The sequence below is a fragment of the Stegodyphus dumicola genome, chromosome 3 (genome assembly GCF_044657685.1).
Source record: "Stegodyphus dumicola isolate Sdum_Otavi_A_Nest chromosome 3, ASM4465768v1".
Taxonomy (NCBI): domain Eukaryota; kingdom Metazoa; phylum Arthropoda; class Arachnida; order Araneae; family Eresidae; genus Stegodyphus; species Stegodyphus dumicola.
The window spans coordinates 273,672,501-273,700,491 of NC_140770.1; the positions used below are offsets into that span (position 1 = coordinate 273,672,501).

At 31.2% G+C, this 27,991-nt stretch overlaps 1 protein-coding gene across 1 annotated transcript; it reads left to right on the top strand.

Moving 5' to 3' along the window:
- LOC118179931 (mitochondrial ubiquitin ligase activator of nfkb 1-like) lies at positions 1 to 27,902 on the top strand. The gene is made up of 3 exons (XM_085814158.1): positions 1 to 253; positions 360 to 541; positions 25,591 to 27,902. Exons 1-3 carry the CDS (start codon positions 146 to 148, stop codon positions 26,312 to 26,314), a joined length of 1,014 nt encoding a protein of 337 aa, XP_085670284.1. The 5' UTR covers positions 1 to 145; the 3' UTR covers positions 26,315 to 27,902.
- The last annotated feature ends 89 nt before the right edge of the window (positions 27,903 to 27,991 follow it).

A 27,991-nucleotide genomic window follows, 5' to 3' on the forward strand; every position in this document is an offset into this window, starting at 1 on the left:
AATCTGCGCAAATGATCAGGGAGGAATCAGGAGGAAACTAGCATCTGAGGGGCTAGACGTTGTTGAAATTTGTTGGGAGAAATTGCTCAGGAAATCTTCCGTAATTTTTAGTGTAATTTAACTGTTTAAAAATCATTTTTTCATTATGAAATCAGTTTTTATTGGATGGGCTACTTTAGTCTTTGACGCATATCTTTTTGACCTATTCTACGAACTGTATAAAACTGCAGAAACATGTCTAAAATCGTTAAGGGTCTGTATTTATATTGGCAGCATTTTTTATACTTGCATTCTTATAGGTGTTCTGCCGCATATTTTATTTTTTAAATATCTCTCTGATATATTTTGTACTTTTGCAGGAAGCTCAAAGTTTTGAAATTAATTCGGAGTTACCCGAAAAAATAAAAAGCTGTGGCGGAGTTGTCCCGTATGCTGTTGTGTCAGGAAATGTAAAAGCTCTTTCAGCATCTCTAAAAAGTCAGTATTTTTCATCAGTACGAGGAGTTATAAGACAAAACAAAATGCTGAACCTGTCAGAATGGTATGTGTGCTTTAATATGATTCTAAAAAAGTTTAATAACTATGTTTTATACATACATTTTCTCACAAAAGTGATGGGACACTTGTGCTTTACGAAAGGAAACTAATAAAATTAATTTAAAAATCATGTAAAAATTTTTTGTGGGTGTGTTTCATACTTAAATTTAGTAACAAGATACATTTTCTCAAAATATTAAAATATTAATTTTATAAAAATACAATTGTTCAGAACGGAGCAAAAAATGGCTCACATAAGTGATGGGACACAATTAGATACTACTACGTACTACAATAAAAATATTTTTTGGGTTTTTTATTTTTACTCAAAAGCAATTGGCAATAATTTATAAAATCGTCTGCAGTATTTCTGTCCAGTTTGTTTTGGAAATTTTGTGTTTTTTAGCTCCGTGCAGCCATGAATGCTAAACAAAACTCTGCCTGAAATTTGAAAATTAGTTATTAATTTGCACATTGAACGTGGAAAATCTATTAGAGAAACTGCTGAAACAGTTAACTTGAGAGTCATTCAACAGTTTTCAAGATCATTAAACGATATAAAAAGAATCATATGATTCAGGATAAAAGAAGACCTGGTCGACCATCAAAGCTATCCAATGGAATAAAGCGAATTATCGTTCGAAATATTAAAAAAAAAAAAAAAAAAAATCCAAGAATGAGTGCTCCTAAAGTTGCTGCTGATTCACAAGCATTATATGGAGTAATTGTTAATCCTGAGACTATTAGAAGAGTAATTCGATCTGCTGGATATCACGGTAAAGCAGCCAGGAGAAAAATTCTTCGTAAGTGAAAAGAATAGAGAACTCAGACTTGCTTTCACAAAATCCAACATAAATAAGAATTCTAATTACTGGAATGAAGTTATATTTGCTGATGAGAGTAAATTTAATATATTTGGTTCTGACGGTAGAATCTTGGTGTGGAGAAAACCCAGGGAACGATTTCGCAAACAGAACTTGGTGCCAACAGTAAAACATAGTGGAGAAGAAGTTATGGTATGGGGGTGTATGTCGTCCGCTGGAGTTGGTAATCTCGTTTTTATTGACAGTATAATGGATCAATACAAGTATATTGACATTTTAAATCAAAATTTGAAATCTTCAGCACGAAAATTGAACCTTCATAACGATTTTAAATTCTACCAAGACAATGGCTTTGAACGTTAGACTCTGGCTGCTGTATAACTCAAGTTACCATAATGTAAAGATCAACGAAAAAAACATCCCAGAATTGCACAAAAATGGCATTGCGCACACTCTTCACTATATCCATGTACACTGCTTTTTTCTCATAAATTAGAAAAATTTCACGAAAATACATGACAATTTTCTCAATCTTTAAACCCGGTAAAAAGAACATATATGAAATTACCTGATCGCGAAAAAGTATTTACCCTTTCCAAATATGAACATTTCCACATATAAAATAAATAAAATATCCAAAAACTTTTACCTCTAAATCATCTATTATATTATAAACGTCACCAACGAATTCATACCGCAACCATTACAAATACTTAGTGTCAGATATTTAAATTATTTCCATACACGTTTACTTCAACTAAAACTTATACCAAATTCCTACAAACGTAAAATTCATAAAATAACTATCATTTCATTAAAATATAATTAAATTCAAAAACACTACTTAAAATATAAATGAGCACATACATTAAATTAATAAAAATTACCTTACAACCCTAATTACTTTAAACTAAATCATTGCTAATAACAATTTTCCCAATAATACCAAATTCCTTTCCACCTTACATTAAGAACAATGCATAAAAATAATATCCTCAAATAATTAAAAATACTAACTTACCTAATCTTCTTCAGAATCTTGATTACGTGGCGGATACACTTTTCTAATTCATTCAATAAAATTATTGAAAGATTTTTTCTGCGAATTTTTTCTCCATACTTCCTCCGCTAAATAAAAAGCAAACTTCTCTTTATCACAATGCCTAAATACCCATTTCGAATTAAATTGAGTTACGGCCATGGGATCCAAAAATTAAACAACACTGTTTCACACAACACAGAATAAAGCTAAATACAAAACTTCCACATTTTTTCCCGATTTCCCCCCTTTTCCGATTAAAGAACCGTAATTCGTCCATTAATATCACATGACATATCCCATAATCTCTCATTTCCCTCACGCAAAATAATGCGTAATCGGAACTGAGTACTGCTCACATTATTACCAAAGTCCCAGGTAGTAACCTTTATCGCCTCCAAAATGTCGCCAAACTACCAGTTACCATATTGTAAAGATAAACCAAATACTTGATACAAAAGTAAATGTCCCATCACTTATGTGAGCCATTTTTTGCTCCGTTATAAACAATTGTATTTTTATTAAATTAATATTTTGAGAAAATGTATGTTATGTAATATTTATTACTAAATTTAAGTATGAAACACACCCACAAAAAATTTTTACATGTTTTTAAAATTTATTTTACTACAGTTTCCTTTTGCAAAGCACAAGTGTCCCATCACTTTCGTGAGACACTGTATATTACATGTTTTATAAGTTCAATTATTATGTTTATGATAAGACTAAAGAATAATTTAAACATATGACTACCAATGATATGGCCAGAATTTTGCCACTCCTCTCCGTACACAAGCAAATATCTAAAAATGTCAAAATTTTACATAGGCAAATAAATTAAAACTGTGTATATTTTTGGAATAAAACTTCAAAGTTCCTATATTTTAAGATTGTATTATTATTTTGCTAATTTTCTTGTTTTCAAAACCATCAGTGACACTGTAGAGGTCTACTTCACTCCTTCAGTTGCTATTATGTGTAAAGTATAGAAAGATTTCTCAAATGCAAAATGTACATTTGTAGGTTTTAGATATTTTTGGTACTGTTCTCAGGACCAGATTCTGGAGTATATGTATGCACATAGTTATGTATGTACATTGCGCAAAAAAAAAGGAAAATGGGACAGTTTTGTAGCTCCTGTTGTACTCGGCCGATTGACGAAACTCAAATTGCTTTTTTCTTGTCTTGAAAGCACAATTTAGGATATATATTAGATTTATATATAGCATTATTTTAACATAGGTATATTGACACAAATTCGGACTTAATGTAGTAACATGCAAATTTTTTTACATATTTCAATTCTACGACTCGTATTATGCCAGACTGCCAGGTTTTGTAAAAGTTGCATGAGTAGTTTTTAAAAAATTAGTTCTCAAAGCTTTAGCTCCTCAATGCTAATTGAACACGCACTTACAAAAGTTAAGCTCGAAGAGAAAAATGCTAATTTCTGGAAGCTAATCAGAATTGAAGAGGATGCAATTCACTGCAGAGGTAGATGGAAGTATGCGCAAATATGGTAGGTAACAGCCAATCATGCTTTCATGTCAAGAAATATGCAAAAAAGGCAGTCTTATAAGAAGCCAGCTTTATGAACTGTTGATTGTAAGTGTGGATAGAAGATGTTTAAAAATTTCGTACGATTTGTTTTCAAGACATACATGTTTCTATGACTTCGAGAAGACGAATGGAAGATTCTGACGTTTGCGTGCTGTGGGGCGCATTGAAGCAGGACAGTCGATCACAGATGTTGCTCTTTTCTTTGGCGTTCATCATTCGGTAATTTCACGTTTATGAAAACAATTCCAAACCACACAGACAGTTGTCCGAAGGCACATAGCCAGTCGCCCAAGATGATCAAGCTAAAAATTTGTTTGCTTCTAAAGGTATAATTTGGAATTTTATAGCTGAAAAAAAGTCCACAGTGGGGAGGTTTCTGGGAAAGACCGATACGAACGGTTAAAACTTGCTTAAAGAAAATTGTTGGACAATCATCTCTTTCTTTGAAAGAATTGGAAACTGTTTATTCAGAAATTGAAACCATGGTTAATTCCAGGACTATCACGTATCTGTACAACGAACCCTCTCCATCACCCTATCTCATTTTCTCACTAGTAAAAGATTAGGGTCTTTACCTGTAATTAAACATAAAAATGAAGATTTAAATGTTAATAGAAATTCTTTGGTAAAGAAATATAAATATCAACAAATACTTTAAAATCATTTTTAGAACAGGTGGAGAAAGGAGTATTTACTTAATCTGGGATCAGCTTATATTTCTCCACAACCAGGTAAAATAATTTCATTTAAAGTGAATGATATTGTTTTGATTAGTGATGAGCATTATCCCAGAAATGTGTGGATGATGGGAAAAATTTTAGAGCTATACCCAGGAAGAGACGGGGAAAAATTTGTTTTCTTATTTGAACTCTTAAAGTAAAAATAAAATGCTCAGTACAACTTGTGTATAATTTGGAAATTAATCCTTAATTGTGTTAATTTAATTGAGTTGTAAACCTTTTAATGTTCTATCTGTGTATTAACCTTTTTGCGACGGCGCACCTTTGTTTAAGACGCTCATGTGGAATTGAAGGCAGTGACCATACAGGACGGAGGTTTTGCATCGGTAAGCCTAATTTTATAAAAAAATAAAATAAAATAAAATAAAAAATCAGAAAGAAAAAAGTTTTGCTTCTAGCATCCTAATTTTTTGTATCATTTTAGATGGTTGATCTTTACATTATGGTAACTTGGCGTTTTTTTGGTGAAAATTTGGCGACCAACTCTCTTACAGCAACCCTCTATTTTTTTTTTTTCCTGCCGCCATTTTGTCTTCACGAAGTAAAGACATGTTTCTTTTCTTTTTATCTACTGAACACTTCTTCCAACAATCTACTAGCCGAATTACACTTATGCTAGAAATTTTATCTAACAAAACTGCTTAATCATGACAAATATTCACTGCAAAATTGGAAAAAAGTGCACAATACCATACTCCTTACGCGTTTTTCAAAATAACACCTACACGTAAACCATGTACACGCTGACTTATTTTTACTTAAAAAAACATCCCAGAATTGCACAAAAATGGCATTGTGCACGCTCTTCACTATATCCATGTACACTGCTTTTTTCTCATAATTTAGAAAAATTTCACGAAAATACATGACAATTTTCTCAATCTTTAAACCCGGTAAAAAGAACATATATGAAATTACCTGATCGCGAAAAAGTATTTACCCTTTACAAATATGAACATTTCCACATCTAAAATAAATAAAATATCCAAAAACTTTTACCTCTAAATCATCTATTACATTATACACGTCACCAACGAATTCATACCGCAAGCATTACAAATACTTAGTATCAAATATTTAAATTATTTCCATGCACGTTTACTTCATCTTAAACGTGTACCAAATTCCTACAAACATAAAATTCACAAAATAACTATCATTTAATTAAAATATCACTAAACCATGTACACGTCGACTTATTTTTACTTAAAAAAACATCCCAGAATTGCACAAAAATGGCATTGCGCACACTCTTCACTATATCCATGTACATTGCTTTTTTCTCATAAATTAGAAAAATTTCATGAAAATACATGACAATTTTCTCAATCTTTAACCTTTTCGCGACGGCGCACCTTTGTTTAAAACGCTCGTGCGGGACGGAAGAGAATCGAAGGCAGTCACCGTACAGGACGAAGGTTTTGCATCGTTAAGCCTAATTTTATAACAAAACTCAGAAAAACAAAAGTTTTGCTTCTAGCCTCGTAATTTTTGGTATCATTTTAGATTATTACTTGAGCTCTTATATATGTTAAAATTAGCCCTTAAAACATTTATTTCTTTATTTTACATGGAAATATACTTAAAAAATTGCTTATCTTCCATAATACTTTTCGGAAGAGCTATTCAAATTATTCTAAAGTTTTAATTGATAAAATCCATCAATAAAGTTTAAAATTATTAAAAAGAACACAATAAAGACTATTTACAGTAAGAAGTAACAAAATTTAAAATGAAAACGAGCGTGGTAAATTTCGAAGCACAGAGAAGTATCACCTTGTAACTCTTAGAAAAAGTATCACTTTTTAACTCCTTAGAAAATGAATCAGTACTCTCATTTGCATTAGCAAATGGTTCACTAACCATACTAGGGTATTCTTCCTCTGATAAATAGCGCCTCCTTCCCGTCATAATAGACTGGAGGTGAGGCTTTCCTAAATAAAAAAAGAAGGAACGGAAATATATCTGAAGGCAATGCAAAACGTAAAAAAACTCCGCACAGTAACCCTAAAAGACCGTACAAAGTAGAGGAAAAAAATAGAATAAAAAAGGAATTGGATATGAATCAGATACGAGAATGTTCTCATTAGCACGCAGCGATTTAAAGAGCCCTGCGTTTGTTTACATTACGATTTCCCCCCTCCCCAGCCACAGCTGACAAGCAAAATACCAAAAACAGCCAGAATATAAACAATCTGAAGGTCAGAATACTAAAACTACGTTCAGTTTAAATGTAATGGACACAGAGTGCCATCTAGTGGCTATTAAAAATTGTTTCAGCTTAAAATGCGTATCTGCACTGCCCGTTCACTTGGCCAGTTCTCCAGGAGTGCACGGATGAACCGCCTGGGCCCAGGGCCGTCTTAAGGAATTCGGCGCCCATGGGCTACTAAAAATAATGCGCCCTTCTTCCTAAGAAAATACACAGAATTGCAAATGGGAGTCGAAAATGTTATACAAAACAAAAGTGTCAGAACTAGAAAAAAACTATTTATTACTTTTATAATAAACTGTTATCTTTATTGTAACTTTTCTTTAAAGTCACTTATTTAAAAGATGGGTATAAATGTTTACCCAGATTTGAGGGGATTATCTCAATAATGACAGTTCCGATCAGTTTTTAGTCTAATCCTTAGAACTTGATCGGAACTATTATATGATTCTCCATCAGTGCATAACATAAACAAAAATAAAATTTAATTAAATAAAAAACCATTTAAGAACAAAAGCACACCTTAATCTAAACAAATGTAACTTATATATTTATTTTCCTAGCTTTTTCTTTGGCAAACTGATCAATAATATCACTACTATTTAAATTTTCAAATAAATCTCTTTCAATAGACAAAATACTTAAATCATTGAGTTTACTCTGTCTCAAAGAAGATCGTAAGTAATTTTTTATTCTTTTGATTTCTGAAAATGATCTTTCGCCACTGCAGTTTGTTGTGGCGATACTTAAAAATATGCGCAGTGCTGTGGTCACGTTTGGAAATGTAGATTCAATTTTTAACTCGATTATTGTCTTTAAACTTAGTTCTGCGATAGATATATTTTCGGTATTTTCCAATAAATTCACATGTTTAAAATGTAGGTATTCTTCAATAAAGTTGTTTTCTAAATCATTCTGATATATTTCGCCCAACTTTGCAGCATTATTTCTAATTATGTCTTCATTTATATTTTTTAAATTAACTAGAAACCCAAATGTTGAATAAATGTCAACATATGCACATTTTCTCTTTTGTACTTCTGCTAGAATTTTATCAATAATAGCATAATATGTTTTTATGCGGAATTCGTCATTTGCATCAAGTTGCACTTCTTCCGACGTATTTTCGTCGAACTGTCTTTTTCTTTTCCGTAACCGTTTGTATTCACAACAGCCAGATAATTTTATACCTTCTGATTTGTAAAGGTTAAACGAATCTATATTTCGTTTCGATTGTACAAATTTTTCTAAAGAAGCATATAATGAAACAATGCATTCAATTGTAATATCAACTTTTTGAAGCGATATATTAGTTTTATCGATGGTTTCCAATATTTCACTCCAAAATGCTATCATAATAGCAGTTTCCAATGAGTTGAACTCGTTTAACAACCCCTGGGCTTCGACTTTTGTTGCAGGCTTTTGAAAATTATCTTCGTAAAGTTTAGTTAAAGCATTTTTAAAATTTTCATAGTCCGAAACCACTACTTTCACTGAATCAGCTCTTGCTGACCAACGAGTGTCGCTTAATTTTTTGGGAACTTTATTTTTTGCTGTTAGCGTATTTTTTAAAATTTCCCATCTTGATATTGATGCGGCAAAGAAATTGTATAAGATTTGTAGAAACAAAAACAATTTAGTTGCTTGTATGCAACATTCAGCTGCCGATTGTCCAATTAAATTTAAAGAATGTGCCGCACAAGGCACGTAAATGGCAAGATTATTTCTAGATTTAATGCGTGCTTGGAGGCCGTTATATATACCCGACATATTAGAGGCATTATCATAAGATTGTCCTCTACAATCTTCCAAACTAATATCTAAATCAGATAATAGCTTTAAAATACAGTCTTGCATTTCTGAGCTCTTTTGGCCAGTATTCTCCAAAAATTTTAAAACCCTTTCAACGGGTGTTCCATTTTTATTGACATATCTTACGACAATGGTTAATTGATCCATATGGGAAATATCGGGCGTCGAATCTACTATAATAGAGTAATATTTTGCCTCTTTTAGTTCCGTGATAATAAAACATCTAACATTTCTGCCCAATATTTTTAGAAACTCATCACAAATATTTGCAGATAAATAAGAAATATTCCCAGTACCTTTATTTGCAAAATTAAATATATGTTGTTGCAAAATAGGGTCAAATTTGCTAAACGTTCTAAGCACCCTAAATAAATCCTATTATGTTTATCACCAATAGTTTGATTTTCTCCCCTAAAAGCCAAACCCCTTGAACTTAAAAATTTTATGCCTTCGATGATACGTTCTAAAATATTTTTCCAGTAATTCGTATTTTTTTCCATTGATATAATAGAATAATTTTTGAAATATTCCCATTTTTCTGTAGATCTGTTCACAATTATACGGGTGTTTTCTTTATGAAGGGCTGAATTTTCATAGTCCGAAATTTTTTCACTGTGTTTCCAATCGTTAAAACCTGCACTAAATGGATTATTGGCACTACCGGACAGTTTGCAAGGGATGCAATATACTTTTCCTGAAGTATTTGAGTATAAAAGCCAGTCTCTTTTTTGTTGTTTTCCGTTTTGTAAACGTCTATAAAATATCATTTTTGTAGCATACCTGCTCTGTGATTTGTAGACCACTTTAGATGCAGAAAAGTCTAGTTCTTGAATATCTACCTCTACGTTAGATATGTTCTTCATTATATCTATAATTTTATCTCCGCTTAATTTTCCCCATAATGCTGGATCAGTATAATTAACACTCAACATATTACTAAGTTCATCTTCATCTAAATATTCTCTTTCTTGATCTTCTGGCTGTGGCTGTTCCATGTTTTGTTGTTTCTGGTCCTCTTCTTTTTCTTTCACATTTGATTGCTGGGCATTATTGTCATACTGTTGTTGATTTTTTTCTTTTCCCTCTTTGTGTTGCTCATCCTCTGTAATATCCATAGAAAGAGTTTCGCCTTTTTTAAAGAAATTTGTTAATGTAGGCATTTTTTCCAAGAGAGCTTTTTGCCTCGCCTCTTTCTCTTCTTTTAATTTACGGTTGGCGGAACCAGATAATTTTTTATGTTTATGTTCCATGGTTAGTCTTCCTACATAATGGAATAAAAAATTGTTATAAAACTGTTAAATATGTATATATCATTATTAATTAATTTTTAGCTAACATATACACTAGTGGACAAAAAAAACGCATAATCAAAAAAATGGCATTTAGCAAGATAATATTTATTAATTTTAAAAGGTTAAAAAATAAATTGGTTTTTTTCTCATTTAATATTTAAAAATATATTTACTTTAAGGTGTAAAGAAATTAGGTAGTATATTGAACGGTTTATAAAAATCAAAGTGGACAAAAAAATGCATATTGTTTAATTAATACCTTGTATGCCCGCCCTTTGCTTTATAAAGTGCTTCAGCTCGATCTGGCATACTTTCGACCAACTTTTTGCAGAAATCCGGATCAATCCTGTCCCATTCTTCATGCGTTATCCTTTTTAACTCATCAATGTCTTTCCCTTATTCTTGTTTTCAGGTGAGTCCAGAGATGTTCTATTGGATTCATATCTGGTGATTGGGATGGCCAGCTTAGCACAATAATCTTCTTATCTCTGAAATATTCTCTTTAATGCATTGAACGATGCTTTGGATAGTTATCTTGTTGGAATTCATATCCATTAAGACCCATTTTTGAAGCTGACAATGCAAGACAAGAGTCGATTATCCTAGTATATTTAAGGGAATCCATATTTCCCTCAATGATCGTTAACATTCCAGTGCCATTAGAGCTAAAACAACCCCAAACCATAATATGCCCTCCGCCATGTTTCACAGTAGGCTTTAAATTTTTCAAATTATATCTTTCCCCTACCTTACGACGCACATATCTTCGTGCATCTGATCCAAACAAGTTTATCTTGGTCTCATCTGACCAGATTATGCTATTCCAATGCTCTTGAGTGTAATAAACCCATTTCTTAGCATGCTCATATCTGCTTAAAACAATTTCAGGACTTAAATATGGTTTAGAACAGGCAAACCTATAGAACACAACCCACGACGAATTGTTCTAGATGAAACACATTTTCTTTTTCTGTCATTTAATATATTTTTCAATTTATTTGATCCTAATTTAGGATCTTTTGAGATATTTTGCTTCAAAAAAGTTAAATCACCTGATGAGAGTGACAACTTTCGGCCAGATCCCGGTTTTCGAGATGAAGACCCTCTTATAATATATTTTTTAACAATTCTGGAAATTGTTGATTGATTTACGGAATATTTTTTTGCTAACTCCATTTAGCTCATTCCAGACTCGTGGAAAGCTACAATTTGAGCCTTGTCTTCAATTGATAATTTCTTTGACGTGGATGCACTGAATCATAGAATTTTTTTAATGTTTTTTGGCGGGAAAAGGCAATTTTTTTTCAATATGCATTTTTTTTGTCCACTTTGATTTTTATAAACCGTTCAATATACTACCTAATTTCTTTATACCTTAAAGTAAATATATTTTGAAATATAAAATGAGAAAAAAAACCAATTTATTTTTTAACCTTTTAAAATTAATAAATATTATCTTGCTTAAATGCCACTTTTTTGATTATGCGTTTTTTTTTTTTTCCCACTAGTGTATGTAAAAGGAAAAGCACTTACCTTAGGAAGATAATAATATAATTTAATAATTTCCACTTAATTTTCAATTTTTAATTCACCTTATTCAGTCGACAAATACTAAAATTATATCAATTTTACTTTTGTCGTGCAATCTATATTAAGGTACGCATCAGTGACCCCTTTATGTTCCTATCTTTTATCAGGATTGTTAAAATAATACAATTTACGTTTAGATAAATGAATATGCCCTGGCGACGCGGTGAGTATACGTAGGTGGTCTTATATTAACTCCAGTACAGCTCCGACAGTTCAAATGCGACTGAAACAAAAGTACGATCGGTAGGGTGTTATTCCTATTTCGCGTTGCCCTTCTCTATCTATCTTTTTTCAGCACATTTGGAAGAAATAAAAATCAGTTTAATATTTTAAGAAGTGTTTTAATTTAAAAATAAGTAAAAACTAATAAAATGAAAAATAAAATTTTACTATATCGCAAATAAAAAATTGCCGCCTCAAAAGGCTTGCGCCCTGGGGCTATAGCCCATTTAGCCCTGTGATTAGGGCGGCACTGCCTGGGCCTCACATGCGTCCGTACAAAATGCATATATGATTCGCCCGTCGCGAAGAGGTTAAACCCGGTAAAAAGAACATATATGAAATTACCTGATCGCGAAAAAGCATTTACCCTTTCCAAATATGAACATTTCCACATATAAAATAAATAAAATATCCAAAAACTCTTACCTCTAAATCATCTATTACATTATACACGTCACCAACGAATTCATACCGCAAGCATTACAAATACTTAGTATCAAATATTTAAATTATTTCCATGCACGTTTACTTCAACTTAAACGTATACCAAATTCCTACAAACATAAAATTGACAAAATAACTATCATTTAATTAAAATATCACTAAACCATGTACACGCCGACTTATTTTTACTTAAAAAAACATCCCAGAATTTCACAAAAATGGCATTGCGCACACTCTTCACTATATCCATGTACACTGCTTTTTTCTCATAAATTAGAAAAATTTTACGAAAATACATGACAATTTTCTCAATCTTTAAACCCGGTAAAAAGAACATATATGAAATTACCTGATCGCGAAAAAGTATTTACCCTTTCCAAATATGAACATTTCCACATATAAAATAAATAAAATATCCAAAAACTTTTACCTCTAAATCATCTATTACATTATGCACGTCACCAACGAATTCATACCGCAACCATTACAAATACTTAGTGTCAGATATTTAAATTATTTCCATGCACGTTTACTTCAACTAAAACGTATACCAAATTCCTACAAACATAAAATTCACAAAATAACTATCATTTAATTAAAATATAATTAAATTCAAAAACACTACTTAAAATATAAATGAGCACATACATTAAATTAATACATACATAAATACCCATTTCGAATTCACTTTAGTTACGGCCATGGGATCCAAAAATTCACGAACACTGTTTCACACAACACAGAATAAAGCCAAATACAAAATTTCCAAATTTTTTCCCGATTTCCCCCCTTTTCCGATTAAAGAACCGTAATTCGTCCATTAATATCACATGACATATCCCATGATCTCTCATTTCCCTCACACAAAATAATGCGTAATCGGAACTGAGTACTGCTCACCTTTATCGCCTCCAAAATATCGCCAAACTACCAGTTACCGTATTGTAAAGATCGACCTTTTAGATTATTACTTGAGCTCTTATATATGTTAAAATTAGCACTTAATAATGTTTTTTCTTTATTTTACATGAAAATATACTTAAAAAATTGCTTATCTTGTAAAATAATTTTCGGAAGCACTATCCAAATTATTCCAAAGTTTTAATTGATAAAATCCACCAATAAAGTTTAAAATTAATAAACAACACAATAAAGACTATTTACAGTAAGAAGGAACAAAATTTAAAATGAAGACTGTGTGTGGTAAATCTCTAAGCACGGAGAAGTATCACTTTCTAACTTTTAGAAAAAGTATCGCTTTTTAATTCTTTAGAAAATGAATCATCATTCTCATCTGCATTAGTAATTGTTTCATTGACCATATGAGGGTATTCTTTCTCTGATAAATAGCGCCTTACCTCCATAATAGACTGGAGGTGAGGCTTTCCGAAATAAAAAGAGAAGAAACGGAAATATATCTGAAGGCAATGCAAAACGTAACAATATTCCACATACTAACCCTAAACAACCGTACATAGTAAAGGGAAAAAAAAATAGAATTAAAAAAAGGAATTGGATATAAATTAGACACGAGAATGTTTTTATTAGCACACAGTGATTTAAAGAGCTCACCTCTGTTTATGCTTTCCCTCCCCCTCACGCCACCCTCGCAAGAGCTAATGAGTAAAATACCAAAGTCAAGCAGAATACATCAAACTCAAGGTCAGGAACCTAAAACTGTTCATGTCAAAAGTAATGGACATAGGATGCCATCTAGTGGCCTTCAGAAAAACGTTCCAGCTTAAAATGCGTATACGCATCACCCATCCTCTGAATGCAATCTCTAGCGATGCGTGGATGGGGCGCCTGCCTGTAAGAGACATTCTTAAGGAATGCGTATATGGGACCTCCTTCTTGAAAGGGTTAATCATAGTTTAATTGTGCTTGTACGTAAGGCTGGTTATTTGAATAAGTTTATTCAGAAGTTAACCCTTTGTTCCATCATGTCCACTCTAGTAGACAAAAGTTTAAATTTGTTTATTCTTCTGTACATGCCTTAACGATTCCATTCCTGTGGGTATTCATTCTATATTATTAGAACATTCAACTGTTGATCATAGATGGCTGTATAGCATCACGAAGTAAAGCATTGCTATTTGGAAAATGGCTGCTACTTCTGTTTTCAAGTTAGTACAATTTCTCATAGTAAACATTATATAATATTGCTTACATTTTCTTATTCTGCCATTTTTTATTCATAATTAGTAATTTTAGACATTTTATTTGGTTAATCTTCGGATTATGGTAACTTGGCGAAAATTAGGCGACCAGCTCTGCTACAGCAACCCTCTAATTTTTTTTTTTCCGCCATTTTGTCTTCACGAAGTAAAGACATGTTTCTTTTCTTTTTATTTACTGAACACTTTTTCCAACAATCTGCTATCCGAATTACACTTATGCTAGAAATTTTATGGAACAAAACTGCTTAATCAGGACAAATATTAACTGCAAAATTGGGAAAAAGTGCACAATCGCAAACTCCTTGCCGCGTTTTTCAGAATCGCAGATACACATAAACCATGTACACATCGACTTATTTTTACTTAAAAAAACATCCTAGAATTGCACAAAAATGGCACTCTTAACTTTATCCATCTACACTGCTATTTTCTCATAAATTACAAAAATTTGCACGAAAATGCAGGAAAATTTTGTGAATCTTTAAACTCGGTAAAAAGCACATATATGAAATTACCTGATCGCGAAAAATTATATACCCTTTCCAGGGATGAACATTTCCATGTATAAAATAAATAAAATATCCAAAAACTTTTACCTCTAAATTATCTATTATATTATAAACGTCACCAACGAATTTATACCGCAAACATTAAAAATGGTTACAAATACTTAGTGTCAAATATTTAAATTATTTCCACGCATGTTTACTTCAACTGAAACGTATACCAAATTTCTACAAACATAAAATTCGCAAAATAACTATCATTTAATTAAAATATAACTAAACCATGTACACTTCGACTGATTTTTACATAAAAAAAAAAACCCAGAATTGCACAAAAATGGCATTGCGCACACTCTTTACTCTATCCATGTACACTGCTTTTTTCTCATAAATTAGAAAAATTTCAAGAAAATGCATGAAAATTTTGTCAATCTTTAAATCCGGTAGAAAGCACATATATGAAATTACCTGATCGCGAAAAATTATATACCCTTTCCAGGATGAACATTTCCACGTATAAAATAAATAAAATATTCAAAGGCTTTTACCTCTAAATTATCTATTATATTATAAATGTCACCAACGAATTTATACCGCAAACATTAAAAATGGTTACAAATACTTAGTGTCAAATATTTAAATTATTTCCATGCATGTTTACTTCAACTGAAACGTATACCAAATTGCTACAAACATAAAATTCACAAAATAACTATCATTTAATTAAAATATAACTAAACCATGTACATGCTGACTTATTTTTACTTAAAAAACATTTTAAGAACATTTTAAGAAAATACAATGGTGTAATTGTGTTTATAAGAGTTCAAATGTAATTCTCTTGTTATATGTAGATGATATTGTGATTTTTAGTAAAGATCAATATACGTAGTATAGACAAAGTAATTTCACAGCTGAGTAAGTTTTTTGATCTTAAAGTATTAGGCAAACCTAAAACGTTACTTGGAATTGAATTCTTAGAGAATGAGAATGGGGTTTTTATACATCAGCAAAAATATATCGAAGAAATTTTTGAAAAATTTAAACATTTCCAGATACCAATAACTTCACTTCCCATAGCTAAAGGCACTATTCGTACAAAATTAGATTGTCCATCTACAAGTGCAGAAATTGCGGAAATGCATACATTACTCTTTAGAAATCTGTTAAGAAGTGTAGTTTTTGTAGCTAACAGGACAAGGCCTGATATTACATATGCAGTGAATATCTTATCACAATTTCAGGAGAATCCTGGAATTAGGCATTGGGAAGCATTGTTGAAATTGCTTGGTTATCTCAATAGTACTAAATTATATAAGTTAAACTTATCGAAAAATTAAACATATAAATTTATATTGTTATTCAAATGCTGATTATGCAAGTAATAGAGATGACCGCGTATCCATGGGAGGATTTATATTTAGATGAAGTACCGGTAATCTGGAAAACTGTTAAACAAAAATGTATGTTTATCGACCATGGAAGCGGAGTATATCGCCTTATCTGAAGCAACGAAAGAATTAATGTGAACAAAAAATGTCTTACAAGATGAAATTTTAAAGTTTAATTAAAAAGAGTGTAAACTATTTTGTGATAACAAGTCTGCCATTGATTTTTCTAGATCGCCAATAGAAAATTGCCGAACTAAGCACATAGACGTAAAATATCACTTTGTTAGAAGACTAGTAAATGAGTGTTTGACCTTGAATTTATCACCAGTAAATTAAATACTGCCGACTTATTTACAAAAGCAGCGACTGCTGTTAATTTAAGAAAGTTTTGTTTAGATGTTTTCAGTGTTTAAAGACAATAAGAGTTTTCATATAATAGAATTGAACTATGAACTTCTGTGTAAGTTTTGTTTTTGTCTTTGCATGAGGAAAAGAGGGCCGTTTGTTGGCTTTAGTTTTCCACATGCAAATTTTGATCGGAGGTTGATCGGCAGTAAGCTAACGTGGTTGCCGCTGATTGGCCGATGACGTCAAGATCGGCGGGTTGGCCGAGTATTATATATATATATATACGCTGGTATCGACGAATGTCTTGTTCTCTTGTGTTATTATCAGTTAGCATTATGATAGTTTTTCTTTCACTTAATGATTTTAAATGTAAAGGCTACAGTGTTAGCTTATTTTATTTTATTTATGGAATAAAGCATGAATTTTATTTAGATTAGTCTTAGCTTTATTTAAGGGAAGCAAAATATGCTTTGCCTTTATTTCCACTGCCAACAATGTGAACATAATTTGCGCACACGCATGCGTAAATGCCTATGCGCAGAAACTTTATAGCTTTGAGGTCTGGATTATAGATCATTTCAGATTATGGGTGTCCGGATTAACGACATTTGACTGTATTTAAATTTATGCAAACAGTGTCAAATGAAACACAGTGCACCTAAGAAAGGTATGGTTGTGAAACCAATGTTTCGATGTCCATCAAACAAAAAGTGGAATTGCTGCAAAAAATGCATAAAGGCATATCATTTGTTTCTCTAACCATTCCAAAATCTGTTTATCAATTTCACCCTGCTCTGCGGCGAGGGGGGGGGGAACGCCGCGGCGCTCAATGAATTGGAAGTTGATTTGTAAGCACTATCCTTATCTTCAGGGCAGATGTTTTTGTTTGTAAAATTGTAGTATTTCATCTCGATGTACTTCATCTTTGATATGATTTAAATCAAATTCCTCGTCATTATAATTCGCTTCCAATAAAGAAGAAAGTGACACAGAGGTTATTGAAAACAAAAAAATTTTGATTGACAAATTAGTCGATATTCTCGACACAGCAATTATAGGACTTAAACAGCGGAACTTTGTAACTGAAGAAGAAATTATGTCTCTTTATAGAATTAAAGAGAAAGTATTATCAGATAAAACGAAGCAACTTAAACAACTTACATTGAAAGAAATATTTAATAAAATAAATATCAAGCTTTTTTTTTGTAAATTTTGATACCCTTTAGATCATAATTGTTCTTTATTTCATAAATTACGGTTTCATATTTTTAATTTTATAATTTCTGCATGCCATCTTATCAGATTTAAACTGATGATCTATAATCCAGAAAAATCGATAATCCGGAATCCCCGAAGTCCCGATGAGTCTGGATTAACGACTTTTGACTGTAGTAATATTAATGTGCGAGTTAATTTTAGTGGGGTTTTGTGGATTACTTCCTTGTTAAAACAGTCAGCACCCTTGGCATACACATTTTAAATTTGCACCTTATCGATAAAGTGATTAAATTTGCCAGTTTTAGCAACTAAATGAATTGACCTCTTTTAAGGAGGCTTCCTTTTAGGTGATTTGTATGAGTGTCCTTGCTGATTGTTGTTTTCCTTCTTTTATCAGCATGGCAACATATACAGTACATTTCAACTTCTGATAATGAATCTCTCACAGTTCAGTTCAGAAAGAAATTATCACGACAAAAAGCACCTGGGATGGTGCATGGTGTCTCAGTTAACAAACACTCAAGTCAGGAACTAATGATTTGCAAAGGTGTTTTCAGATAACCTGTCACATAATTAATACTCGTGGACTTTTAGAAATATCTATCTTAGAAATAGCTTGATTAGATTTAATGCTCATCAAAAAATGTTTGTATTATACATGAAATAAATATATATGATATGATAAATAAATGCATATGTAAACATACTTCATATAAATATTTTTGTATATAATTGTTGGTACTTTTACATTGTGTACCTGCCATGCATTTTGACGAGTTTTTTAATGATAAACAATTTCTAAATATAATAAGAGTTTATAGATACACATTATAATAACTCAGATGGCACTATATTTTGTTCTAGGCTTGTATTTAGTGTCTCTTTCGCAGGCAATAAAAAGCATGGCAGGTGCGTAACGGGAAAATATGTAATTGTTTTGCGTAAAACCGATTTTTATTTTTTGATGTGAAGAACATCATTAATATGTTAATTTTCCGAGTTTATGTGCATGGCCTGTTTTTCTTGCAAACTATTCTACTCCATATGCAGTTTTCTATTTATCATCATTTTTTTTTTTTTCATTCTTGTGTGCATGTGACAAGAATGCTGTAAATTATGTCCAAATTATTCTTAGCAATGCTTTAGCTTTAGCTAGTAAACTTTCTTCTAAAATTAGCTGGTAATTGGAGCTAGTTTCTACTTGTTGAAATTATCTTGTAAAGTAGTGATGCTTTATTTTATAAACTATATATATTCATTGCAATGATTTATTCTATTACTATTGTATCAGCATTCATCTATGTCATTGAGGCCTAATACATGCATATTTAGGATGCCACATAATTATGTGAAATTTTAAGTAAAAGTTGGGGGAATTTATTGATAACTGTCTGGGTAAAAATATATTTATGTTTGCCTTTTGACAAAAATTGGTGATTTTTGGCAGTACATGGACACTGAGTTTGTGCAATTTTTTTACTTGTTATTTTGACTTTGCGTCCAAAAATCGACACTACACAAAGCCAAAATAAGTCAAAGAATTATACAGACTCTGTACCCATGTACACATCAACCCGTTTTCACTTAAAAAAACATCAAAGAATTGCACATTGCGCACTCATTTGACTTTGTCCATGTACACATTGATCTATTTTCACTTAAAAGTCAAAGGGACACCAATTTCTACACTAAGCCAAAAAAACAATATATATTCTCAATAAACTACATTTTAAATGAAATGATGAAATAACATAAAAAAAAAAAAAAGAAATTCATCTTATACAGGGTTCGTATGGTCCTTAAGAGTCTTTAAGCTTTTAGGAATTGATTTTCGGTCCTTAATAGTCCTGAATTTCGGCCAAAATTGGCAGAAGGTCCTTAATCATCTGAAATTTCTGTCTGTTTTTTTCCATTGCCAATTTAAGTGTGGATGAGCATTTTGGAGGAATATTTTTCGCTATTTGCTGACAAATATCGTTATCTTTTGAATGGGTGTTTGCATTCATGGGTTATAAATTGTTCCTATTTCTAATTTAAATGGTGGGATAGAGTTTCTGAGCAAAAAGTGCTACACAAGCATTTTGAAATTATTTCATTTTTTATACTGAAGAGCTCTTAAACAACGTTTCGCTTTTGGAGATATGAATTCTTTTATTAAATTGCTCTAAAGTAGCACATTTTGGCGACTTTAAGATCAGTTTCTATAAAAAAATTTTAATTCCCAGATCTGGAAATTTTTCGACGAATTTTTTAGAACATTGTAACATTGATAAATTTCATTAAAATAATGGTAATATATTGTAATTACATTTAAGAAATAACATTATAATAAAGCATTTTTATTTTTTGCTGTTGTATTATGAAGTTCCATTTTGGCCACTTATACAATATTTTGAATCTGAAAAATAAGCAAGGTATAATGCTATAAAGCACAATTTACGAAACAGTTCTTAGCAAAAGCAAAATAGCTGTGTAATTAATTAAAAAATGTCTTTTTAATTTTTTCATGGTAAGAGTTTTCTCATGTAATTGTCTCAGAATATGCGTCAGTTTTCTCTGTAAAATTAATTTTACACTTTTTTCGACCGATTTTTTTTTTTTTTCCATAATTCTGGTTTTTTGCTGATACTGAATTTGTAGGGGTAATTGTTTTTTAGGATTTTAGACATTGCAGCTTGGAAAGTTTATAAAGTTTTCAAGGCAAGATTTATAGACCCACGATTCTGGAAGATTCCAGAAAATTGTGGCAAAATGAAAAATGTCTCCATGGTATTAATCCACAATTCCTTACTTTTTGGAGAACATCTGAAAGAACAATGAAAACATAATAGTTGAATGTTTTACTTCTGATACTAGAATCGTTTTCTTCCCTTTATTTTTATCTTCCCTTTATTTTCTCTACTGTTCACTAGACACAAGCATAAAATATCAGAAATGCTTCTAATCTTATCATATGGACAGGCATTGTAGATTAATAGTTGAATGTTCTTTTCTGTATCATATGGACAGGCATTATAATCTTATCATATGGACAGGCTTATCATATAGACAGGCATTATAGAATTATTTTATTAATAAAGAAATTGAAAAATGACAATTTAAACTATTCATTTACTATGTTTTAATGCATCATACACAGGGATGGCACTAGGCATTTTCCTCACCTGATACAATCTCTGGGGATCCTAAATTCTGCTGCCTGGTGCCTTTCTAAATCCTGCTTCCAATGCCTTTCTAAATTCTAAAATTTTTACATTTCTAGATTTTTGTTGTTCGATGTGTTATTAAATTCTAAAAATTCTGTCACCCTAGCTCTGTTACCGGATCTTACCATATATATTTTATATTTCTTCTCAATGTTCATATTACTAAAGAAATAAAATTAGCAGCTTTCTGTATACATTCTAAATGCATTTAATATTTTTAGAATAACAGAAATCTTTAATTAAATCCAAAAATTCTAAAATTGAAAGGAAACATGGAAGAAAGAAACTGAATACATAAGAGAAAGGGAAATTATCCTTCAAAGATATGTACAGATACAGTTAAAAGTCGTTAATCCGGACTCATCGGGACTTCGGCGATTCCGGATTATCGATTTTTCTGGATTATAGATCATCAGTTTAAATCTCGTAAGATGGCATGCAGAAATTCTAAAATTAAAAATATGAAACCGTAATTTATGAAATAAAGAACAATTATGATCTAAAGGGTATCAAAATTTGCAAAAAGAAAAAGCTTAATATTTATTTGTTTACTTTATTAAACATTTCTTTCAATGTAAGTTGTTTAAGTTTTGCTTCGTTTCATGTGATAATACTTTCTCTTTAATTCTATTAAACAGACATAATTTCTTGTTCAGTTACAAAGTTCCGCTGTTCAAGTCCTATAATTGCTGTGTCAAGAACACCGACTAATTTGTGAATCGAAATTTTTTCGTTTTCAATAACCTCTGTCACTTTTCTTCGCTATCGGAAGTGAATTATAATGACGAGGAACTTGTTTTAAATCATATCAAAGACGGAGCATATCGAGATGAAATACTACATTTGGTAAGGAATTATAAGCCAAATAAAATAAAAACATCTTCGCTGACAGATCAACTTCCAATTCATTACGCGCCCGCCTCGGCGTTCCCCCCGCCGAGCAGCGTGAAATTGATAAACAGATTTCGGATTTCAAAACATACTTTCGCTTTAGATCCTTTACATATTAACAAATATATATCGGAAATTCTATTTGATATAATCGAAAGTTTAAGCTTACTTTTATAAAATTGCTCTTACAGTCTGCAAAAAATAATAAGCCGGATCCAATTCGAAAATTAAGGAACAACGCAATCATCAACATTAACTGAAATAGATAATTTTAGCTTATACGTCCATTATACATAAAACGCGCACGCGAAAACGTATTCTGCACTTGCGCACACTCATATGCGCAGTCGTAAAAGGTCTTACACGCACGCGTAAACACCTATGCGCATGTGTCAACGCGGCGCATGCGCAGAAATTTTTTAGTTTTGAGGTCCGGATTATAGATCATTTCGAATTAACGACTTTTGACTGTATTATTATGTAAATTACCCAGTTGTTTACAATTTCAGCCTTTACTATAATTTTTCATTTCTATTTTTTCACCGGAATGCAAATCACTTAGTTTTTAAACTGAGGTTTTTGGAGTGTAGGGCAAGAGTGTATTTCTGACCTCCACTTGCTCTCTGCATTGGTTCCTGCCACCTCTGATAATTTGTAATTATTTGTCTTTACATTACTGTTGCTGACATTTGAATTTGTTATGACAATAAAGTTACTCAGCTTAAAATGAAATTAAATTGTTATAGTCTTTGATCACTAGTCCATATTTTTAGTTTGAATTTGATTCTTCTTGTTTAATTATATCATCACGAGCTGTAATTGATTTATTTAGCACTATAACATGCCTTTATATTCTGATTTCTTTTTAAATAAGAAGCTTATTTAAATCTTTGTAGCTACTTTCAGACATAGCGATAATTTGCTTCACATCTGTCCAGAGGGTTTTGGACTATTTAACTTTTACCAGATCAAGTAAACCCTCATATGTACATTTTGGAGAGGTTGACAGTTTAGGAGCTAAAACACGTAGAAACTAGTGAGAGCATTGTCTAGCATATTGAGAGAAAGTTCTAACTGTTAGAAAAGATGGTTAAAGAGAAGAAAATGGATATAAATTAGCCAAAATGTCTGGGAAGGCTTCAGATTAAAAAGACGCATAAATGTTTTGCTGAGTGTTGTTCCTACAAAACATAAATATTTTGTAGCTTTTAATGTATAATTATCCTAATATTGTTAAGATTCAATGCCATAAATTACATTTATTTTAAACTGTGTTCGATTGTGATTTAATAGGGCATTTTTAACAAATATTGTTAAAAAAATAAATAAAATTTAATAGTGCCCATGTAAATCCATAATGACTGAGGTTATCTAATACCTAATTTAATTACTTATAACCAGGGCTATGGAGTCGGTAGGGAAAATGACTAACTCTGACTCCTGGAATTTTAATGTTTCCGACTCCTTCATATATATGTGAACATATACACATGGGTACAGCTTATTTTTTTATTAAAAATTTTATTATCTTCTTTCAAATATGTCCAATTATTATGAGTGTAAAATATTAATGCTACTTGATAAATTTCACAAAATTTATTTTATTCTCAAACTTATTAATAAGTATGTTAATTATATTTAATAATAATACATTCGACTTATGGATCTGTTTTATTTTTAGGATGGTATTACAAAAGTGAAGTTCAGCATAGATAATATTTTATAATTGAATTTATTCAGTTCCCTATTGCTTATAGGTCCTTAATTTTTTTTGTTAATGGCCCTTAAAAGTGCTTAATTTCTGTGTGCAGAAATGTGTACGAACCCTGTTATACCATCTAAGCACTACACAAAGGAAATATCCACTTACCTTATTTATAAATTCCTGTGTCTTCAGTCCATGTGGCACATAAAATTCCTTAACAGCATTCAAAAACTTTCCTCAAACCATGTTCCCTTTCTAATGGAACACTTTATATGGTGAGCATTTGAACTTTTCTTGTGACAAAGACATCTAAACGATCTTTATGTTTGACCATATGCATTTCCTTTGTACAAACAGAGCACTTCTGATTCCAGGTATATTACATCCAAATCCAAAAGTTTTCTTTCTTCTGTCGTCAACCACTTTGGGGAAAAAAAAAAAAAAAAAACTGAAATGTTTCAGATTTTAAATTACGTCTAAAGGGGCGTTTTTTAACATTTTGTGTGTTACCTTTCTTTATTAAATATCATGTTCCTCGCACTTAAACCATAAGATCCAGTACAACAGCAATATCGCAAAATAGTTTTAAAATGAGCATATCTTTAGAATTTTCGATACAGAGACTCACGCGCTGGAGATAAAAATGTTTTTTCTGCACAACGTTGCCATTGCTCGCTTTGAAATCCTTGAGTTTGTTAATCAAAAATTCGTCAAAGTTTTAAAAAATAGGAAATCGATCATAAAACAAATTTCAAATTTCAAATTTGGTCTTCCACATGCTCATATTCGTTGGAGGATTACGTTATTCAAAATTCGATGACTCTATGTACCGTTGTTTTATCACAATACTAGAAATATACATACATTTATGCAGATTTTTCATTATTTAATTTCTTCAAATATAATGCAGGACTCTAACATTTTGTGGCAACAGTTTGAAAAGTGAACCGACATTTATGAGTCCGACGCAAAATGCCAAAACGAAACTAATAGTCCTTCGGGATTCAAATCCCTTTGGACTAAAAAAAACAACCTTCCCCCTCTTTCGATCTATACCACCAAACACCCACTTTACCACTGGCAGCCATTTACGATGCACAACGTACTTCCTAACTGACATCCAACAAATATCTCATCAGTCAAATTGACCACAATCACTCAATCAATCACCTCATAATAGAGTTTCCATAGCATTCAACTACTCAGGTTACCATTAATGAAACAACACATTTTCGCAATAAATGAAACAACAACTTGGCAATAAATGGAACAACAACTTTGTGATAATCCAAGGGGCACCCTTAAATGCAGCTTAACCACTGTCCAAATTAACATTTAGTTTTGACAACTGTTGTAAAGAGAATTGTGTTCCTTGGAGATTTTGTCATACACAGTTTCCCGTTAGGTATTTAACCAATACAATTTAGGCATTTGATTCTTATTATAGTTAGATTAATTTTGATTTGATTTTTTTACTATAAAGTTGAAATTCCGAACCAGCTATTTAATTTATTTTGCATATAATAATATTAGTTTTCTGAAATTAAAAATTTGATTTATGAAAGAAGTTCAGTTGTTGAATGAATCAAGTTGTGAATATCGGCATCATTTTAATGTTTCATTTGTTGTATCTTATGCTTCAAGCTTAGTTTGTGAACTATTTTGTATTATTGGACAAAATAATTCTTTATGTTTAATATTATTATATCATGTTTTTGTGGCTATCACATCTAATATTTAAATTTGCAGTTCTATTAACAACTTTGAATTTTTATGCCCAGTGCCTTTATTTTGTATTAGTGGCTGTATTTGATGTTTCTTTTATATTCAAGTTTTTATTAGAATCATCAACACTTATCCTTTTTTCTTTTAGCATTGTTCAGCACTCTGTGAGCAGTGTGCCATTTGCTGTGTTTGGTGGAACCAGTGGTTTGTTTAAGAAGCAAATGTGTGTAGAAATAATTGACCCATTAATGGCTAAAGAACTTGAATTACCTCCTATTTATCTGGAAACTACCGTCCGTGTATATAATCTTGGGAAAGAAGTAATTAGTTCTATTTTCCCAGCTGCTGTGCAAATTGAAAATATGCTAATTGAAGATTCCACTTTGACTGCAGTTGGTAAATTAATTATTGACAAAAATAAAGTAAAAATGATGCCTCCTGATCCGGGTTTGAATTATTTTGTGACTTCATTGACTTTGGAATCGCTAATTAAAAAAGTTGGCGATTCAGCTAGATTTCACAAAATTATGTGCATTATCACAGGTGCAACAGGTTTATGCTTGTTTGCATGGCTTGTAAAAATAAGCTTTATGGAAATTAAACAACGAATAAATCGAGCAAAACGTTTGAAAGAAATGGAAGAAACGAGGCGGCTGCGAATGATGGCAGACAGCACTTATGAGTTACAAGCCAGCCATAATAAGTGTTCTACATGTATTGTGTGTGTGCAAAATCCTGTAGAAATTTTAATTACTGAGTGTGGCCATGCATGCGTGTGCTTAAACTGTTCTCGTAACATTGGGGACTTATGCCCAGTTTGTAGGTCTAAAATTGTCTCATTTGAACTAGTCCTTTTACCTTTAAATCTGTGATGGTTAAAACATTTTTATTTAAAGTGTGGTTATTTTACTTGTACAGTCAAAAGTCGTTAATTCGGACACCCATAATCTGGAATGATCTATAATCCGGACCTCAAAGCTACAAACTTTCTGCGCATGCGTTTACGGCTGCGAATATGTGTGTGCGGCGCACAATGAGTTGGAAGTTGATCTGTCAGCACTATCCATATCTTCATGGCAGATATTTTCATTTTATATAATATTATTATTATAATTATTCCTTACTAAATGTAGTATTTCATCTCGATGCACACCATCATTGATATGATTTAAATCAAATTCCTCGTCATTATAATTCGCTTCCGATAGTGACACAGAGGTTATTGAAAACGAAAAAATTTTGATTGACAAATTAGTCGGTATTCTCGACACAGCAATTATAGGACTTGAACAGCGGAACTTTGTAACTGAAGAAGAAATTATGTCTCTTTATAGAATTAAAGAAAAAGTATTATCAGATAAAACGAAGCAACTTAAACAACTTACATTGAAAGAAATATTTAATAAAATAAATATCAAGTTTTTTTTTTTTTTTTTTTAAATTTTGATACCCTTTAGATCATAATTGTTCTTTATTTCATAACTTACGGTTTCATATTTTTAATTTTATAATTTCTGCATGCCATCTTACCAGATTTAAACTGAAGATCTATAATCTGGAATCGCCGAAGTCCCGACGAGTCCGGATTAACGACTTTTGACTGTATTTAATTAACAATGATCTTGAGTCGTTTATAAAGCTGGAGATAATTTTATTTATGTTGATAAATTTCTTCTAATTCGTGAAAAGAAATTTTTTAAGAATGTTTCAACTGAGTAATACATGAAAGTAAAAGTGATAATTATTTGTGTATCGGTTTGAAAGGTAAACTGGGGATTAACAAATTTATTAGCATTCTTGTTTCAAAATAATTCATTTAAAATTTGTTGCTTAAAATGTAGTAAAGATTTATTTGAATTTTGGTCGTGAAATGGTTTATTTGGCTAATAGCAATCATGTACAGTTCCTGAAAAGACCATAAAAACTTTACATATAAAACAATGGTGTGCTGTAAGGAAAATATCATTTATTATAATGCTTCTTTGTTTTGGCAAGGGGGGAGGATAGTTAAATAATTTTTCTTGGTATTTATTTCTTCCGTTATCTTGAAATTTCAATTTCATATATTTTAATATATTCTCGGATTACTTCACACTTTTTTAATGTTTCTTAAAATATGCAAAATATACTGAAAAATTTATTTGGCTGTGTTAATGGTTAGTCTTGTATGGATGATTGCGAAACTCTCTAAGTAGTTTAATTGATAAGTTGTTAATTAAACTCTGTCAAGAAGTTAATTAATGCATTACATATATAGCATATTCTGTTAAAAATTGGATGTACTCTAAAAATAAATGCTATTAAATTTGCCATGCAGAAGTTTACCTTTTTTTCCTTTATATTCCTAATGCAATTTAGATAATCATCATTTGTGCATTATTGGAATTCTGCTGTACTTTGTATAACATATGTAGGTACGTATAATATTGGAAAAATAAAATCTGAAATATTCTAAATAGATTAGCAAAAGTTCTGCAATGTAAAATGCAAACAAATTACTCAAAAGAGTTGCAACAACACATTATTAAAAGGGTAGGAATTGCTTTAAA